General features: G+C 40.9%; 2 protein-coding genes across 2 annotated transcripts in view; one reads left to right on the top strand and one right to left on the bottom strand.

Annotated features, from left to right (window-relative positions):
* LOC139348484 (E3 ubiquitin-protein ligase UHRF2-like) overlaps positions 1-10,222 on the top strand; it is a 31,355-nt gene extending 21,133 nt beyond the window's left edge. The window contains exons 7-16 of the mRNA XM_070988652.1: positions 327-450; positions 2,016-2,123; positions 2,279-2,383; positions 2,483-2,589; positions 2,987-3,149; positions 3,303-3,440; positions 3,564-3,798; positions 4,026-4,174; positions 5,000-5,098; positions 5,194-10,222. Of these exons, the coding sequence (XP_070844753.1) occupies positions 327-450; positions 2,016-2,123; positions 2,279-2,383; positions 2,483-2,589; positions 2,987-3,149; positions 3,303-3,440; positions 3,564-3,798; positions 4,026-4,174; positions 5,000-5,098; positions 5,194-5,340 (1,375 nt within the window). The 3' untranslated portion in view covers positions 5,341-10,222. The remainder of the gene's footprint in view (positions 1-326; positions 451-2,015; positions 2,124-2,278; positions 2,384-2,482; positions 2,590-2,986; positions 3,150-3,302; positions 3,441-3,563; positions 3,799-4,025; positions 4,175-4,999; positions 5,099-5,193) is intronic.
* Positions 10,223-12,549: 2,327 nt separating this feature from the next.
* Positions 12,550-18,080, bottom strand: oaz1b (ornithine decarboxylase antizyme 1b). The gene is given in 6 exon segments (XM_070989182.1): positions 12,550-13,663; positions 13,798-13,883; positions 14,267-14,439; positions 14,836-14,922; positions 14,924-14,975; positions 17,884-18,080. Coding segments are annotated over 6 exon segments (654 nt in total). The 5' UTR covers positions 18,009-18,080; the 3' UTR covers positions 12,550-13,532.
* Between the last annotated feature and the right edge of the window lie 1,053 nt (positions 18,081-19,133).

The following is a 19,133-nucleotide window of genomic DNA, read 5'->3' as shown; positions in this document are numbered from 1 at the left end:
TGAAACAGCAGAGGTTTAAACATGAAACAACAGTGCTTAACCAACTATTACTGCAACTTTCTGGTATAGATTGAATTTAAACATTTGAGTTAGTGCAACACCTATCGTTAGGATACTCATTAGCAAACATCAGTGTCTTTGGGGAAGCAGTTCTCCTCATTCTCCAGTGTTTGTGTTTGCCAGAACATGGCCAGTACATCTTTTTATGTACTTTTTTATTGCAGCTCTTATCAAACCCTCTCTCTCTCTCTCTCTCTCTCTCTCACACACACACGCACACATACCTGCCTACACCCACAAAAAACAATTTCCTCTGATTCTGCCAGGTACTGTCCCACCTGTAAGAACGACACCAGTGAGGTTGTTAAGGCAGGAGAGAAGCTCAAAGCCAGCAAGAAGAAAGCCAAGATGCCTTCGGCAACAACAGAGAGTCAAAGGGACTGGGGAAAGGTGAGACTCAAGGGCACCCAAAGGTACACAGACACACACACACACACACACACACACCAGGTGGACTGACAGCTGCTCCGTCAGTGAATTTTAACTGCAAGCCGGAGGGAAGGCCTGTTGTTCCTAGAAGGATCAAAGACCATGTAGATAGATATGAAAAAGCAGTTTGTGTCAAAAGTTAAAACAGTAATAAGAAGAAGTGGAATTCCTCTTCACGGTCAAAAATAATCGCGTTTTCCAGTTTAAACATTATATTTATGGACAAGAGCCAAAAAATGAACTTCACCAGAGAAGTTTGAGTTTTTACCTGATGGAAAAATAACACACAAAATACACACAAAAATACGGATATGCGTTTTACTCCATTTCTTTCCTTCCTGAAGTCGCCCAAATCAGATTTTTATTGCTCATTTCGTATTTCACTTTCGTATGTGATCTTAAATCAGATAAAGCTCCGATTTTTTTTTTTTCTTTTGCGACTTCAGTCAGATCAGTCACATTGGAGTCATTCGACTTTTACATCACTCACTTGCCTGAAACGTTTTGCCGCAAGACACTTGTGGAGGGGCTCTGGCAGATGTAGTTAAAATTGCCTTTGACATTTGAAATTTTGGATGAAACTGTGTGAAGCCATTCACATCACGAACCCACCACTCCTGCCTCCGACACACACCTCCGTACATGAGAAGCAACCATTGCTGCATTCTCTGCAGCTGTCAAATGTTGCCTGAGCACCTCACAGCTTCATCCTCAGATAAAATGACCAGATTAGAAACCAGAAATCTATAATACTTTTTTTTGGGATTTTTGGATAAAGTATCAATGTTATTGATTATCAAATTGGTCTCGTATATTAATAATAACGTGACCAATGGACACTTTGCACACCTCCTGTTCCTCACAAGGGCAAAACAGCATTAAGACGTCTTTACTTGGACTGAACTGGAATGATCTCATGCTGGCTGCTGAGGCAGAAAATGAGACAGAGGAGCACAGCTGACATGTATTGGAAATAGTTTCTCCAAAGCATCTGTTTAAAGCAGACTGTTAAATATTTTCTTCAAAATCTCCTCTGAGTCCTCTCATGGCAACACTTTGAGATATTGTGTGGCTCCTTTCCATCCTGGCCTGGCTGTCTCCCTGACGCTCTGCTCCATGGTGTAATGTGAACAATGCCATTAAGCATTACTTAGCCACTTTCCTGGAACTGCCAACGGAAAATAACTCATTTCTTTACCAGAATGCTCCCTTTCTCTGTGGACTAATTGAAAACAGCTTGGCTTGTGTGTTTGGGCACATTTAAGCGCCGTGAGTCACACAGCATTTATGCTTGCATTTCTCATAATCGCAATTTTATAACCCTTAAAATAAAATACTTTTCTTTGTCTTCTCACTTTTGAAATCCTGTTTAGCTCCGAAATGGCTTGCTAATGATTTCTGAATCACTGGCTTTCGATATTCATCAGAAGAGAAATGTGATCTAAAGCCGTCGCACTCATGTGGAGATTTAATGGTATTTCTGTGCATGTTGCTTAGACTCTTTGTCTTTCTTGAAATAACTGCAGGGTATGGCCTGTGTGGGGCGTACCAAGGAGTGCACGATTGTCCCTTCAAACCACTATGGACCCATCCCTGGTATTCCTGTTGGAACCACTTGGAAATTCAGAGTTCAGGTTAGCTGTTTTTCATTGCATTACAGATTAATTAGGCATAAATAAATGCCCAAAGTGTACTTTAAGTCTTTCATGAACAATCCTATAATTTACATACTGTTCAGATTATGTTATTATGGATTACACCTTTCTATAATATATCACTCACATTTCAGGTGAGTGAGGCAGGTGTTCACAGGCCACATGTCGGCGGGATCCACGGGCGCAGTAACGATGGCTCCTATTCGCTGGTGTTGGCTGGAGGCTTTGAGGATGAAGTGGTGGGTTGTATTTCTTTTTTTCCTACATGTTTATTAATCTGTTTGTAAATAGCGTGTTATTTTACTCTGGCACTTTGTTGTGGTTATTACCTGCCGCAGGACCGGGGGGATGAGTTCACCTACACAGGCAGCGGGGGTCGTGACCTCTCAGGAAACAAACGGATCGGAGAACACTCTTTTGACCAGACCCTGACACACATGAACAGGTACGACAGTTTGATTCCATGGATATATACGCAGTATTTTACATCACTAGTATTTGACAGGCAGACAGACAGAAATTTGTTTCGTGTCTGTCACTGTAATCAAGATCAGGTTGTCCAACTTGCACCATTAAAAAACACTGGTATTATATTTTTGTCTCAAAGCTTTTTAAAGGGGCAGCTCTAATTGTGATTCTTTTGAAAAGACTGAATAAAAATGGATAGCTCACTGATTCTTCTACCGTTTTAATAATAAGTCTGAAATCACTACACTACACTACAGTGATCAACTTCTTACCGCCAATCAGTACCTGATTATTCATTAATGTCCCGAATCCTGAGTCAGACATTCTAAACATCCTTTTCTCTTGTCTGTAACTCTTGGATATTACTCCTGCAGGGCGTTGGCCTTAAACTGTGATGCACCTCTGAATGACAAAGACGGGGCAGAGTCGAGGAACTGGCGGGCAGGAAAGCCAGTGAGAGTGGTGCGCAGCTCCAAAGGCCGACGCATCAGCAAATATGCTCCTGAGGAGGGAAACCGCTATGATGGGATTTACAAGGTACTGATGCATTTAGTTGCAAACCAAGAGTTTAAAACAGATGCTGACTTCATGTGAAGCTGCTTAGAATATAATATATTGTCCTAAAATATCTTAAAACAGCTCTGATTTAATGCATTCAGTGTCATTCTTGGTTGTGTGTGTGAATTTTAGGTGGTAAAATACTGGCCAGAGATCGGAAAGTGTGGTTACCTTGTGTGGCGGTACCTGCTGAGACGGGACGATTTGGAACCAGCACCGTGGACACCTGAAGGACAGGAGAGGATCAAAAAACTGGGCCTTACTGTTCAGGTTAGACTACAAGTATATCTGCATGGGGGTTGCACATGTACAGCTACAGTTTCCAGACTTGAAAATGCAACAGGAAGTAGCTCAAATTGAATACAGATGCACACTTCTTCCCTTGGTCTGCAGTACCCACCGGGCTACCTGGCGGCGATGGCTAACAAAACGAAGAAGGAGGCCTGCGCCAGGCCAGGTCGCGGCGGCCGGGGTAAGCATTATCCTGGGAGGGGAAGGCCACGGAGACAACGTAAGATCAAGGAGAAAGAGGAGAATGGCGAGGAAGAGGAGGAGGAGCAGCTGATGGCCAGCGTGAATGAAGAGGAGCCACAGAGTAATGGAGAGCAGAAGACAACCAGAGAAAGTGGTGGGTGCTTTTACAGCTGAAGCTCAAAGCAGGTCAGACAAGGTGTTGTGAGAAGAGGACAGGTGAGAGCAGTATGAGCAGTGAAACGTCTTTTTAAGATAGCTTGTAAATATTTGATATCCATCAGGGATATTACTTTCCTCAGGCTTGCATCACCGTCACCGTCTTTTATTCTAGTAGCTGCTTTTTGTTTTATTTTTTTAGCCTTATTTGTGTGTCTTTACCAGAACTGTCACCAGTGGCAGAGCCTCCCACTAAACGGATGAAGATAGAAGAGACCTTCCAGCTGTCAGAGCAGCAGCAGCAGCTGATCCGGGAGGACACAGCCAACAAGAAACTCTGGGATGAAGCCATGGGAAACCTTAAAGAGGGACCGGTAGGAATCCCAGAACACTCTGACACCCTAACACATGGCAGGCTCCTCAGCACTGCGTCCACAAAGCGTCTCACATGCTTTGTGGACACAATTTACAAGTGGGGACAAATAATTAAGAATTTGTCGTCGTCAGTAAAGTTTCCCATAACTCAGCAACTCAAAAAGTTTTTTCAGGGAGTACTCACACACAGGCTTTTCTTTGGAGGAAAGAGAGATCACATCTCAATGAGATATAATGAAATCACATTAAAAATACCAGGTGTGACCACAAAAGACAGATTGGATCGTTAATCATCCAGTTAATGTATCCGGATACAGATCCCATTTTAATACCAGGTGTAAATGGGGTGTGAAAGTCCAACTGAAGTCATATTTAGTCATCCATTTTGTTTTGTAGACTAAAATATATTTTTTAAATGTATTGTTAGTGGTTTTGTGACATTAAAAATAGGAGAAAAGGTAGATCAGATATTATCCTATTTGTTGGGGATGTGTGTCAGCGGCTGTGTGTGATTGACAGCAGGTGGCAGGCTGCCAGAGTGCTCGTAAACAAACTCGCAGACAGGGCAGACAGTGTGTTATTAGCAGTGAGTTTGAAGAGTAAGGACCACACCAGCATGTAACCAGACTGAAGTGACATTTACAGATACGTTTACATGCTGTGTAATGTGCTGCAGCTGAGTGGCTAATCGTTTGTCAAGCCTACAAACTGACAGTAGTTAAAATAGCAGTGTCAGCAACATATTTCTAAAAGGAAAAGGCTGTGAAAAGTTGTTTTTCCAATTTTTTAATACATATTTCACATGTTTCTGCGTACATGTGAAGAATTTCCTGCGCAAGATGGAGCAGATCTTCATGTGTGTGTGCTGCCAGGAGCTGGCCTTCCAACCCATCACCACCGTCTGCTCACACAATGTTTGCAAGGTGCGTGCTGAGTGGATGCATTTTTAATTTCCTCTACTCCAAACCCCCGCCGTTGTATTTGTGTGTGAATCTCTGCTGCCGTCCTCTCTCCTCAGACTTGTCTCCAGCGGTCGTTCCGAGCGAAGGTGTACACCTGCCCTGCCTGCCGTCATGACTTGGGCAAAGACTACATCATGACCCAAAACGTGACGCTTCAGATGCTGCTTGACCAGTTCTTTCCCGGCTACAGCAAGGGCCGATGAGGTCGAAATCACATTTATAAGTAGAATACGTACATACATGCACATAAGCATCCATTCTGTGCACCCACGTATACTGTCAAGTACCTAGAGCTCCACTTTAAAACGCATTGCGCACACATACTGTACTTACCCACAGGCAATTGTATATTGCATATACAGCCATTTATGTATACAATCATTCATACACAAACAACCTCAGTAGGACTTGGACTGTCTCCATTAACATCACCAGCCTGAAATTCAACCAAGGACATTTTTTAACCTCCCTACTCCTGCCACACAAAGACAAACGCACAAAAGACGCCCCGACTCACACCCACTAGCCCCCTCAAGATATTAGCTGATTTTTTTTGTTTGCCCCAACACTGTGTTTGTTCGCCGGGTCCACAAATTGACACGTGGCACATTGTTTGATTGCAAATTCCACAGTATCCTCAAGTCAGCCTTTAGACTCCTGCCAACCTGTATGCATTTAGTGTACCATGTATGCAGTTTTACACCAAAACACACAGCTGCTTCATATATGTGCAGGATTTTACTCAGCGGGCAAATAAAGGTGCTAGTTTAATACAGCGATTTAGGCACAGCAGGACTGGCAATTTCACAAGGTTACTGAAGACACACAGATGAGGCAACACCCTACATAACATTCAGTGTGAGCGAGGAGGTCATGTGACTGAGAGATGCCCACAGAGCTGGCTCGTTACAGCAAGCTAAAATTAGGAAAGTCAAGAATTAGCATGTATTTATGGAAATGAAGCACACAGTGTTTTACGCCCTTGATGCACTTTATCAATGACATGTGCAGCAGACTTTTTTTGTAGGTTAATCAGGAGCACACGCTAGCATCCTGCTAGCTGCTCATGTCACTTGGAATAATGCCATTGCCATGCCTCGAGCTAATAAGAATAACGTCTCGTCAGAGATAAGTTTCAGTGAATTTACAGAGAAGAGAAATTTTGGCAGCTGCGTCCGGTTTGTTTGGAGTGTCAGGAGACGCCTGAGCAGCAGCCTTTACATACTCAGTGAACTCAACAGTGATCAACAGGCACAACTCTCTGCTTAGATTTTATGTGGAGTCAAAAAAAGGCTTTTATTTCATAAGCATACCAAAGACATGAGGCTGTGGAGCGGGTCGGGGGCGAACATCTTCAGAAATCTGCTTTAAAACAAGTCATTTCTAGTGAGGAATCATGCCCAGAAATAAAATGCAAGATATGCTTGTGAAGTATCAAACAGGACCGTACTTAATGATCCTTCCATCATTATCAAAGCAACATTATGTAAGGATTGGTATTTTTTACGATTTGACGCCCCTTCAGTCTCTTACTGCAATTCACTTATACCCCTCTGTCGTAAATATACACAGCTGTACATGCGCATTTGTTATGATTACATTACTTTTGATAAAAAAAAAGTAGCAAGTCGACAACTTTGCTAACACAGTCAAACATCAAGCACTTGCAACAACAAAATGTATAACAAGCCAGCTAATATATAGCAAGAAGGCCAGCTCTGCGCCTGTCTTGTAGCCTTTTATTTTGGGAAGATTTCCTCTTTTCTGGTCCAGAGCTCCTGTGCTGGTGGTGTAAACACCAACACTTCATGGTGCTCTGAGCTCTGAGTCCAGTCCGGGCAGGGTCAGCTAGCTGCACGGCTAACTGAGTGAAGTAGCTAATGGCAGCTACAGTTAGTAGCACTTAGTCCTCACATTCACATGTACTCTCATTCAAGGTTCCACTCCTTCAGTCAGATGGACTAAACTGTACTTTAAATGAATACATGCTGATATTGCCCTTTGCCATTTGTCTACCAGAGAAATTAACGATGTAATGGAAACTAAAGAGTTCCATGCAGCGCCCTGAAAAGCTTGAAAAGCAGGAGGTTTGCTGCTTGCATAGAGGGGCACACTGTGGTCGTCCCTGGTGTTACCAAGCAACCACAATCAAGCAGGACTTCACACAAAGATGGTTAGCATATATTGTGCTCAGCAGATATTCACCGCTATTGTTCTGTCTGTTAGATCTAGCGCAGTGTTCACTGCAGAGCTGTGGGTATCCAGCACAATCTGTTGCTCCTTCATTGTAGAAAAGTAGTAAAATGAGTGATTTGTTGTCACGTGACACCCAGAAAATTGAGATACATCCGTCTCAGTGAGCCTGGAAAAAAAAAAAAAGCCCATTTATTTCACTTAGAAAGAACTTTCTAATCAGTGTGGTGGTGAAATTAATTCGCACCATCAGAAGCTGAGGAAAACGTGAAAAAATGTGCAGTGATGCTGAATATACAGTATAGAAATGCAGCGTGTGACCAGTGTGATTTTGTCATGTGATGTTATTCACCTGTCCAGACCAGTAGGACAAGACAACTGGAGATGGATAAGAGTATCTTATAGCACAGACTATGAAAAACTGTTAAAGTTGGCATTCAATGCCCGGTCAGTTTCCTAATATTATTCACTTTCTAATCAGAAATGTACTGATTTAAAATTCTAGTTTTAGACTCAACGTTAAATGCTTCTTTTTTAAAATGGGGAAAAAAAGTTTTATTGAAGAAGAGTCCTCAAAGAAAAAGGTTTTGATTGATGTTGGTGCTGAAAATCAGGTGTTGATTTGACCCTTATATTGCAAAATGTAAACAATATAATTGAAGCCTTTCAATATCGTCTATACTGTTGAATATTTCAGTAGGCAGTATATTTCAATACACTTTGCATACAGTGTAACATTGAATATATAATAGGAAAAACGTGTGTATGTGTAAGGTAAAGTTTGAATTGTGTCCTTCACTGCACCCCATAGCCAAAACTTTGAAAATTAGAGGAGTGAAATAGAGAGATGTAGGCCAGGGTAAGTCATTGAATGTGCCCACCCCCTTCAGACAAAAACATTGGTCATCAGATGACAAGTGTCATGAACGGGCTTTTAGAAAAAGAAGATATGTTTCAACTGGAGGACATGAGTCAATGGACGTCCCCTGATTTCACCCGCTTAATGTTTATATCTGAGAGAGAGAGAGAGACGTCTGAGCTCATACCAGAGCAGACCTGACAGCAAAAGAGTGTTATAAAAATGAACTGGGAAGGACAGAGTGCTAGCGGTCAGGTCTGATTGTTGGCTGCGCTGAATGTGTAGATCTCAAATGGGCAAATACAGAAACAGATTTCTTGACACAACAGTTCCAAAGACAGAGTTTCCTATGAGAGAAAACAGTTCATTTGTTCTGGATATGCTGGCTAACGTAGAACATGCGTAGAAGGATTTAGAGCTGCTGTGACACACATCTTGTAATGCAGTGAGTGGATTCAGTGTCTAACCTAAAAATGAGACAGAAACATCCAGAACTCACTTGTTTCTCCAGATCTATCACACCGTGATCCGTGCTTACTGTTCTCATATGTTACTGTCCAGTGGAACCACCCCCTCCATCTTTTAAATGCGTTGGAAGCTTCACATAAATGAGTACGTAGTTTTAAACCTCCGCAAGTAAGACCAATAATCTTTCAGGATGTGACCACATGCCATTCATCCGTTACTTGTTTCCTACAAGACCTGCGTTGTCCAATATTCCCCAAATAGTTTGATAATTTTAAATTTTTTTTTAGCTTTATTGTTACCATGTAATGACAAACATGCACCCGTGCACGTAGAGTTGTCTTCATGTTTTTTTAGTCTGTTAGATCTGACACGCCTACAAATATAACCCTGACTCCACAAAAGTTTGGACGCTGTGTGAAAGAATAAAAATTCACCTGTGGAAGGTTAGGGTTAGGGTTAGGGTTAGGGTTAGGTGTTTTTTGAGCATTGTGCAACTGTCCCTACCTGTTTTCAGTTGAGTATATGTCAACATTAGGAAATGATCACTTTCTGTTTTGTTTTACACAGCGTCCCGACTTTTTTTGGGCTCGTGTAATACAGCCCAAACAACTGCTTTTTACAGTTCCAAACGGGTTTTTTCTACCTTGAGCAGCTGATATGGTACCTTAAAATGTCCAGGGTTGGCAGGTCTGATAGGAGCTAAAACAAAAACATCCCAGCAGCTGCTGATCTGTGATCTGGACCTGGAGCGTGCTGATTTTCAGATCACACATCTGGAATAGTTGAGTTGGTTTTGTGGGGAAACGCGGCCCCTCGTCGCCGTGCAGCAGCCTTGGAGGCGCGGCCATGTTTGGCGTCGAGCTGAGCTGACCTGCTGCTGCTGTACGCATCAGTTTCTTCAGTGAAAGCTGTCTGTCTGACCCCCCCACGGTTGTTAACCGCCACTTCCTCCCCTCTCATTGGCTGGCTGTTTGTTTGTTTGTGGTGATGTCCTCGTTTCTGTTCAATCATTCAGGATTTTTTTTTTCTTTTTTTTTTATCAACAACATGCAAGTACAAATGCTACTATGGTCTTTAAAGCTAACTGTGATGTGCATTACTTCCACTGTTGTTCAATCTTGTTTCTTTTCTTCCTGCATTGACTGGCAAGCTAATAGCCCTCGTTTCTTTCTCTGCTGTGACCTTCGCGCCCTCTCCTCCTCCCTCTGTCTTCTGCCCTCCGTGAACCTACAGTACTAACAACTTTTAGACGTCTTGTGGACGCTTGGCTTCAGTGCTGTGTTGTTTTTTTATTTTTATTGCACTCTATTGAAGAAAAAAGTTTGAAAAGTCGCATTTAATTTCCCTAGAATGCTTACTATTATCTATGTCTGTACGCCACTTTTCTACCATTTTAGTTGCTTCTCTTCTATTTTAATCATTAGTCATTTTTATGTGGCGACCTCAAACATTTGCAGCATATGCCAGTCTGAGGAGTTTCATTGCTTCATATTGTGATCTGAAATTTTATACATGTCATAATAATACTTGATATGTACCTATTAAATATTTGGATTCCAGAAATGAAACGTGCTTCTTTTTTGTCCTGATGGAGTGATGCTAATGTCTGCACCATGAAATTAATATCTAAAGTGGTCAAGCTACCCCCACTCCCAAATTAATTTACAGTGATGTTAATCACAGCTCTCTGACATTAGGCAAACTAATTATAGTTATTTTCATAAAAAGATGAATAATAAAATCCCCCTGAAACCCATTAAAGATTTCTATGTTGCAGGTGTTCTCCCGACATTATATTTTCCATCAAAGCTGCCGGTGGTGGATGCTTTGTTCTGATGAGTGTGAGAATTTTTCAGGATTGTTTTTATTTCATTTTTAAGGTTTTTCCATTATTCTCCTTCCATACATAAGATAAACAATGTCTCTTTGTCATATAAGCTTTTTAGGCTTTAAATTACCACTTAATCACTATTATCCTCAGGCAGTAAATAATGTAAATAACATTTCAAATGACGCAGACTGTTGTGTGTACACACGAGACAAGAACTAAAGCCTCTGATGCTTGTTAAGCAGTTAATTATCGGTGCTTCCCGTTCAATACTGAGAACCTACACTTCAACATTGTGTGTAGATTCTAAAACATTATAATTATAAAAGATTATAAAATCAGTGACGCCTGATCTCCCTTTAGTTGCTTCAGTTCCAGGGTCCTGGCTTTGCGCATGCAGGCTCGCGGTCACCCTGTCATGGCTTACTAGGCCATCGTTAATGTGAGCAGCACCTGTGCTTTTCCTATTGTGACAAGTCACAATGGCTGCTGTGCTGTGGAAAAAAGGCTTGTAATTTTGCCCAATCAAGGGAAGCAAGCGTTGCTTCTGTGCACCCACACAGGTGTTCGGAGTTATTCTTCCTGATTAGACCTCTACTGAGGATGAGAGCAGGCAGAGCCATGCTGGAATTATCAGGAGGTCACTGGACTGCTGCACAAAGCAGAGATTTAAGCTGGAAGAGCGGGTGGTCTATCAAGCACAGTCTGTATATATACATAAAATGTCCAACCCAGTGCGGACGGTCCAGCACTGGGTTCCTCTTCAGCACATCAATGCATTATCATCATGTGCAGCTAGTTTGAGCAGCAGTTGAGTAAGAGACCGTCATTGTGAGATTATTCAAACCTTCTTGGGGTCACATAAGCGACACATTTGTTGGTTTAACTGCACAACTTTAAAATCAGCTGTTGAGCAGTCATGTCAGTTGCAGCTCAGCGTCCTGTGAAGCCCCCTGGTGGTCTGAAGACACAGGACACGCTCTGGATGTCTGCCCTGCTGCTCTTTTGTAACTGACCTGATTTTGTTCAGTTTGAGAAGCACAGATTACATGATGTTGGAGACTCGCTGAAGCATGACCAGGGGCCGTTAAATGTGCTTTACGGTGTAAGTTAATGATGTATACAATAAAATTTTGATGGGAAAAATATTCCTGATTATGTAGAACACAGATTTTACAATAGATGTAGGCACTTTTTAAGCTGCCACACATTAGTGCACCTCCAGGCAGAACACTGAATAAATTCATTGGTTATTTTAAATAAACTAGAATAACCGCCTCATGGTAGGAATGTAATAAAAGGTATTGTGTGTATTTTTGGTGAAATGACTATGTGTGATTCTAGTGAATAATACCAATGAGAAACATGCCGTCTTCACTGATAGAGCTTCATCACACGGTGCAGCGACAAACACCTGAAGCTTGGTATCAGCGAAGCGAATCAGATTGTGGTGGACTACAATGCTTCAAATATGGATGCTGCTACAAAGAAAGTACACATTCTAACATGTGGAGCAGCACAGACGACCTATACAGAGACCACAGTTTCAAGGTGGACACACAAGATTAGGGTCACCAATTCAGCATCTGACCAAATGTGAAATATGGTCACAATCTGCCCTTCTGTGCGTGAGTTGTGGTGATCAGTAATGGCCAAAAAAGTGGTTTTGCAGAACATTATGATGCTACAGTTATGTTTAAAGTCATTTTATCCTCTGAGCCATATGTGAAATGTTGTCATAATTAGCATACGAATGATCGAGTTATGGTCAGAAATGTGTCACAGTGACCTTTGACCATCAATGTCTAGTCATCCTTGAGTCCAAGAGGACGTTTGTGCCAGGTGTAATGAAATTCCTTAAAAGGTGTTTCCGACTATGAGGTGGACATGAGCTGACAGTGACTTTGACCTTTGACCTTGAAAATCTAATCAGCTCATCCTTCAGTCCTAATGGCGAGAATATGATGGATAGACCACCTGAAAGCATACTGCCTCCAGCCACAGCTGTCGCCAGCGTTTAGCCCTGACGGAGCTCTTAATCAGATTTTCTTTGAGTCTTTAAACACATTTGGCGCCCAAACGGTTGTGTTTTTATTTGTTTATTATCACAGAAGCACAACAGGTACCACTATGCAGGTGAACAACAAAATACTATCATGAAAAAAGTTTAAAGGAATGCTAATCCAGGAAAAAAAAAAAATCCAATCTTAACATCACAGCATTGTATCAACCTCCAAAACAAAATACTACAATATTGTCAGATATACATGGCATAAAGAAGCAAAAGCACTTTGGATTATTCACTTTCCTTTCACTTTGTACCAATTCACTCATTGTAGGATCTTTAACTTGAAACTGAAGCGCCAACATCAGACGTGCATTCATCTGGTCACTCCTGCTCGAGTCTAAATGTAATCACTGTTCAGCTATGAAGTACCAATCATTGGGGCCGTTGCTCCAAAGTAACGCTTGAAAAATCCTAATAGTTTTAAGTGGATTAGTGCTACAAATTAAACTGGTCCTGCTGAAATGTATTTGTAATTCGATTCAGACAGAATTAAAGTCATTAGTTAGCCAATCAAAAGAAAGCTGGAGTACCCGAGTGTAAACCTGATGACCTTTTTACTGTACATTCAAGAAAATAAGAATCCTCCACTGTAATCTATCATAAAAGGAAATATTCAGAAAAACAAAGACTTGACAAGAAAAAGAAATTATAGCAGAACTTTAACTCATAGCTATGACAAGTTTGATTTTAAGTTCAAAAAACAAAGGTTCCCTCTTTTTTAGGTGACAACACCGATTAATCTTGAATGAAAACAGTTTAATAAACACACAAAGAGAGGTGGTGGGAACAGGAGATGCACATCTTACATTTTCCCTTAAAACACAAAAAGCATGGGGAAATGAATGCTTGCATACAGGGAGCAACCGCAGAGGCTTTCACTCAGACGGTGGTGTAGATGAGTAAGCTGGGACGGGATGGACAAACATACGATGGGAAGAAAGGGGGAAGTAAGCAGAGGGCGGAGGGGCTGTCCAGAGGGCTACTCCTCGTCCGAGGAGTCCCTGTCAAAATTGTAGGCCATGAAGAAAACATCGGGTCGAGGCGGGACGAGGGCATGGCCCGGTTTCACAATCTCAAAGCCCAGAAAACTGAATGTACGCACCAGTTTAGCTGCAAGAACAAGGCAGGGACAGCAGATGTTAAGATCCCAGAACATGGAAGGCTGAACAATTATGTAATCGAAGTAATCTGGATATTCACAACGAAAAAGGTGTGCTGGGAAAAACAGGGCTGTTAGCACATACCACGATCATCTCTGTTCTTGTAAAAGCAGACAAATACGCTAACGACTTTCAGATGTTCTTCAGCATACTCCAAGAGAGCCGCAAAACTGTGGGGAGGACAGAGGGCAGCTTAGGTTAGGAAACAGAAAACGACTTCTTCACATGCAGGCACAGAAACACAACAGGCTGGAACGCATGCATAGCCGATAAAAATATGTGCGTTAACTGATTCTTTTAAATGCTCTACTTTCAGACGTGAGCCAAACTGAATCTCTAAAAACGAGACTAAAAGGTAATTAAGGCTTGAAGGTCTACAGGCTGCCAGGTTCCAGAGGAAAAAAAGCCAACTTTTACATAATACGGTTTCTTGTTCTACTCAAACTTTAAGTGCCTTTTTGCTCTCCTGTAACATTGCTCAAGTGAGCCATTGTAAAGACCTGATGCTATATTCCACACGAGGTCTTTCCTGCTGCCAACGGTCCGGCCTTACCTCTCCTTGCTACCTTCAGGAAGAGGGTCAAGAGGTATCTCCACGTAGAGTGCGCTGCTGCTTAGGACAGCATCCCATTGTATTGTCTTGGTAACGGTGGGACGACTTTGGAAGTGGAGTATCCTCGGTCGACCGTTCCCTGCTGGCTCCTCTGTTACAGTCAACTTTCTGTCCTGGGAAGACAAACGCTAGTAACACATCTGAAAACAGCGGTGGATGACACTGAAGGTGTCAGAGTCATGTACAGAGTACGTTTTCCGTGTCCAATTACAAACTAACTAGTGGCCAAAACAATTGCATGCACTCACTGCGGCCAAGCAGAGTGACTGAGCCTATAAATAAACTGAACTGAGGGAAGACAAGCTGAACAATGTGTCACTGCTGTGTGTGGATGAATGAACCAAGTGTGCCGTCCTCTGCTAAGTAAACACACTCTGACAATGCATCATGTGACAGGAAACGGTTGCAGTCAGAAGGAGCTCCTATTCTTGACACATTTCTTCCTCTGAAAACACTTTCCCTCTGACTACATCTCAGCCATAAGAGTGTGTGTGTGTTTCTATTCTTACTGAGTAGAGCGGCCGAGCTGAAGGAGTGTGATCCCGTGTGCCATTCCCTCGCCCACCTGGGATCTTCAGGGGTGGGAGAGGGGCATCAGGAGCACCACAGAGGCCCCGGGCCGCGGGTACTACTACAGTGCAGGGACAGACTGGACATGAGGACAGAGAGAGGACACAATCACAACACTGCGACGGAAAAAACAATCCAAACTTTTATCAGAGGTTTTCTGTAATTCAACTTGAACCTTATAAAGTGTTTTTTCTAAAATCTTATAACTGCAACTTCAAAGATGCGCCATGGGACTCGATGCAGACAAATATGGGCTTTGACCAACTTAGTGCGCCAAGAAGTCCTGCAGCAATTTAATCTCGCATGTAACTTCATAAGTCCAGGCTCATGATCCTACAATTTAATTATGGAGGATGTTTACATCACACAATGAGCATAAGCCACAAGATCAGAGATCCTTTGCCAAAACGCAATACAAACTTCCAGGGACAAATACTTCGAGCATTATAATACTGCTCTACAGATCAATTATTTAAACTAAAGGTATGCTTTCTTGTTTTGTTATAGCCCGTAAAATTTCAAGATTTACATGCAGCTCAGTGTGATGTTTTGAACAGCTGTTGGCTGAGTCAGCACATTTTCAGACTACACCCTGACACTCCATGAAAACACTTGGTTCTTGTTTCTGAAACAGCAAAAACCCAAGGAGTTGTGCTGTAAGTACACATTCTTAATTATTTGTCTGACATGGATGCACGTCAGAATAATAATAATAATAATAATAATAATAATAATTATTATTATTATTATTATTATTATTATTATTATTACCCATCTTATCAGGTTTAAAGGAACTTCTCATGGCACTTGCCGATGTAACACTGACTTTAAAAAACAACTGTGCTCTGGAAACAAAAATGTTGAGTGCTTTCTGTTTTGCTTTATTACCAATAAAATAAAACAACATCGAATACTGATAACAAAAACAAGTTTTTCCAAGTTGTAAACCTCAACAAGTACAGCATTTAGGTGCTCAATCCACAGCATGTGTTACACAAGCAGGCCCGGATGTTCTTTCAAACCACTTACAGTTTGTGTGGCCCAAAACAATGGCACTGTGTTTACAGAGTCGTTAACAGAACTTTTTAAGAGCGGTGCACCAACACAGCAGGATGCGGTGGGAGGCAACCAATGAAACATATTTGCTGTGAAAAGCACAAACCCAAATTCCTATTCTCCTACTCAAATTTCAGTGTGGTTAGTTCAAACAGCCAGTGTATGTTAAACTCAGAGCCCCCCAACATCGAGCATCCACAAACCAAAGATTTGTTGATCGGAAGTTTACCAAAATGTGGGTAAACATACTGTATCTTGTGACCTAGTACACCTTTAAAAACAATGTAATGAGAAAGCCATAGAAGTGGCAGGGTTTCATACAAACCAAAATTTAACAAATAAATACGCTGATCTCTGTAGAGTTTATATAAAAGCTGTAACTAATGCTTATTTTCATTAATGATACATCTGGAAATTATTTTCCCAATTGATTATTTGCTAGGTATATAAAATAACAGTGAAATTGGAGGAAAAAAAATACCCATTATACTTTCTAAACAATGTATTTTCTAAATTAGAGCTACACTAACAACAGTTTTCAACCTCAATTTATATGATTTTCTATTTTTCCTTTGTCAAAAAAAAAAAAAAAAAAAAAAAAAAAAGTCTGACAATAGTGAAAACACCCATTAAGATTTCCAGCAGCCCAAGATGATGGTTTAAGATGTGTGTTTTTAATTTATCAAACTCTACAAAACCCACAGATATTCTATCCTCACGTTTGACAAGAAGCATTGAATATTACAAAACAACCAAGAAAATGATCAGTTCTGATCCACATTAATTTTCTGTTGATGGAGTCATCCCGTTTACTCTATTTCAAATACATTAATGTAACACTAATGTAACAGTAAGGCCCTCTGTATATCTATTCCGCACCTTTAGTCCAGTAGCCCATAAAACTACACACTACAAAATTTAACTGACGACAATGACCCTGTGTGATGCGTTATCTGTTTACATGGCACCACCGCTCCGCCGACTTCCTGCCGTCTCGAGGCTGCTGCAGTTAACTGTCAGTTGCGTAATAATCAACCTGACTCCGCTGTCAGCTCACGAGACCAACGTGGCCCGAAACGTGCTCACTTACGACTCTCCTGGCACATTTTTAGCCTGAAGTCACTTTTCTCCTGCCTTTCCCGACGCCGACAAATATTACAATTTGAATTAACATGAAGTAAAGTCAACAACACGAGTTAAGGCTAAACTGTGCCCCTGTGGACTGTCTGTTAAATGCTAACTAATCCGTGCGTTTCTTACCACCGTGCGTTGTTTTTCGACGACAAATGCATTGTCAAATATTTTACATTATTTCCGAAGTTGTTGACCGTAAATTAACAGTATTATTCTGGCACACTGAAGTCGGTTTGCTCTTTAAATTGGTTAACCGGAAGAGATCAAAAACAGTTCTATTTAAATCCCTACTCTGTTGACAGTTTATGATCTCCAACGCCTTACAGTCCAAGATAAACTAGTTAATGTTACTTGTCAACATTCTTCTTAGCAAAACTACTGATTTTAATCGTACTGAAGCGTTGACGCTAACTGGTTAGCTAGCTGGCGCAGTTAAGTACAGTGACGTACCATAAGTTCGCCCATGCTCACAGCTAACGTTAGCTAATATTAGCTAACACGGCTAACGCTGCTGAAGTTGTTTCTCGGGCCAGCAAGTGGATGTCCGTACGTCAGTCAATTTTTACATGACAGTTTTTCAAGTTTCCAGTTCCAGTTTAGAACTAAGGCTGCCACAAAACGGAACAATTAGGTATAGTTGACACAGTACATTAAAGTGACATTAAAACTGTACATATAAAGTTAAACGCATTTTACTTCCGCTTTCCGTGGCTGCTAGGAGGATTAGCTTAGCCACCCCTCCCCCACATCACCGTTAGCAGTTAGCTAGGTCAGGTATTTTTTCATCGTTTACTTACTTCCCAATCATGTCACAGATACCACTACTCAAGTCCGCCATGGTAGATAAAGACTGCTGTTTTCCTTCTTTCTCGCGAGCAAAGCAATGACTGTTTAGGATCCGCTGGAGGTTGGATTTTACCATCCGGCCTCGGGTAGAGACACGACGGGCTGACTGCTCTCTGCTATTCTCGGCTGGTTAGTGGTCGGATTGAGAGTCGGAAGCTGGTAGAATAGACAGGAGTCAAGTCACCCGCAATAAAATTTGATACTTCCGTTAGATTTTTTTTCTTCGACGTCAAAATAAACGTCAGATAAATGTTTTTATTAATCAGGAAATTGTCTTGGTTGTATGACAAAAGATATTGGATTAAAAGTCACAAATTAAATCATGGGTACTCATAGCTGCATAAAAAAAAAGCTTAGATAAAAAAAATTTAACCACCACTGTAAAACAAACATTTCTTGTTATAAATAAATAAAGGTCTAATTTTCTGTTAGGATGAGAAAAGTAAATCTCAATAAAGTTTTATTATGGCCATTTTTATATATTTGATTTGTTTGTTAATTGTTCTCTCATAAAAATTTGCTTAATTTCTATTTGTTTCTGTTTGGACACCGTATTTTTAACAATGTTCTTCTGTTTACACTCTTTTTATTACGTACTGTACTGTTAATTTTATTTTGCGTCTTTTTTATTGTCTATTTGTTCTACTTGTTCTGCTTTATACCTCTCCTTTGTATCATGCTGTTGTAATGAGTGAATATCCCCAGTGTCAGTTCAAAAAAGTCTTATCTTAACAAATATTTGTTTCCCAAATATTGTAATGTCAATTGAGCCTATGGAGCACAATTATTTTTTGTGTAGTTATCTGTGGTATTACATCTTAATTGCCAATTTGGAGACAGCATATAGTGTTTTGTTTTTTTCAATTTTTTTTTTTTTTTTTTTTACAAAATAACCTGAACTACTAGTTACTACTACTACTACTAGACATGCAAAAAGCAGTGAGTAAAACTTGAATTAAGGTTATTTTATCAATCAAACTGCACTTTTCCAACGTCAAAATTGAACCTGTAAGCACAATTGATGTAAAGTATGTTTCTGAAAAACATACATTTTCACAGTATGCATTAGAGATGGTGGTTCTGCATTTCATTTGTGGCATTTTGGGTGAGCTGCATTATCAATCAGTACTTTGTTCTGACTCATTTCAGAAATTGTATGACCTTCCGTTTAATTTAGCTAAAAATCACGACGAAAATGCAA

The sequence above is a fragment of the Chaetodon trifascialis genome, chromosome 20, assembly GCF_039877785.1.
Source record: "Chaetodon trifascialis isolate fChaTrf1 chromosome 20, fChaTrf1.hap1, whole genome shotgun sequence".
In the NCBI taxonomy this organism is placed as follows: Eukaryota; Metazoa; Chordata; class Actinopteri; order Chaetodontiformes; family Chaetodontidae; genus Chaetodon; species Chaetodon trifascialis.
The sequence above is the reverse complement of the archived record's forward strand: the minus strand, read 5'-3'. Positions and strand labels throughout refer to the sequence as shown.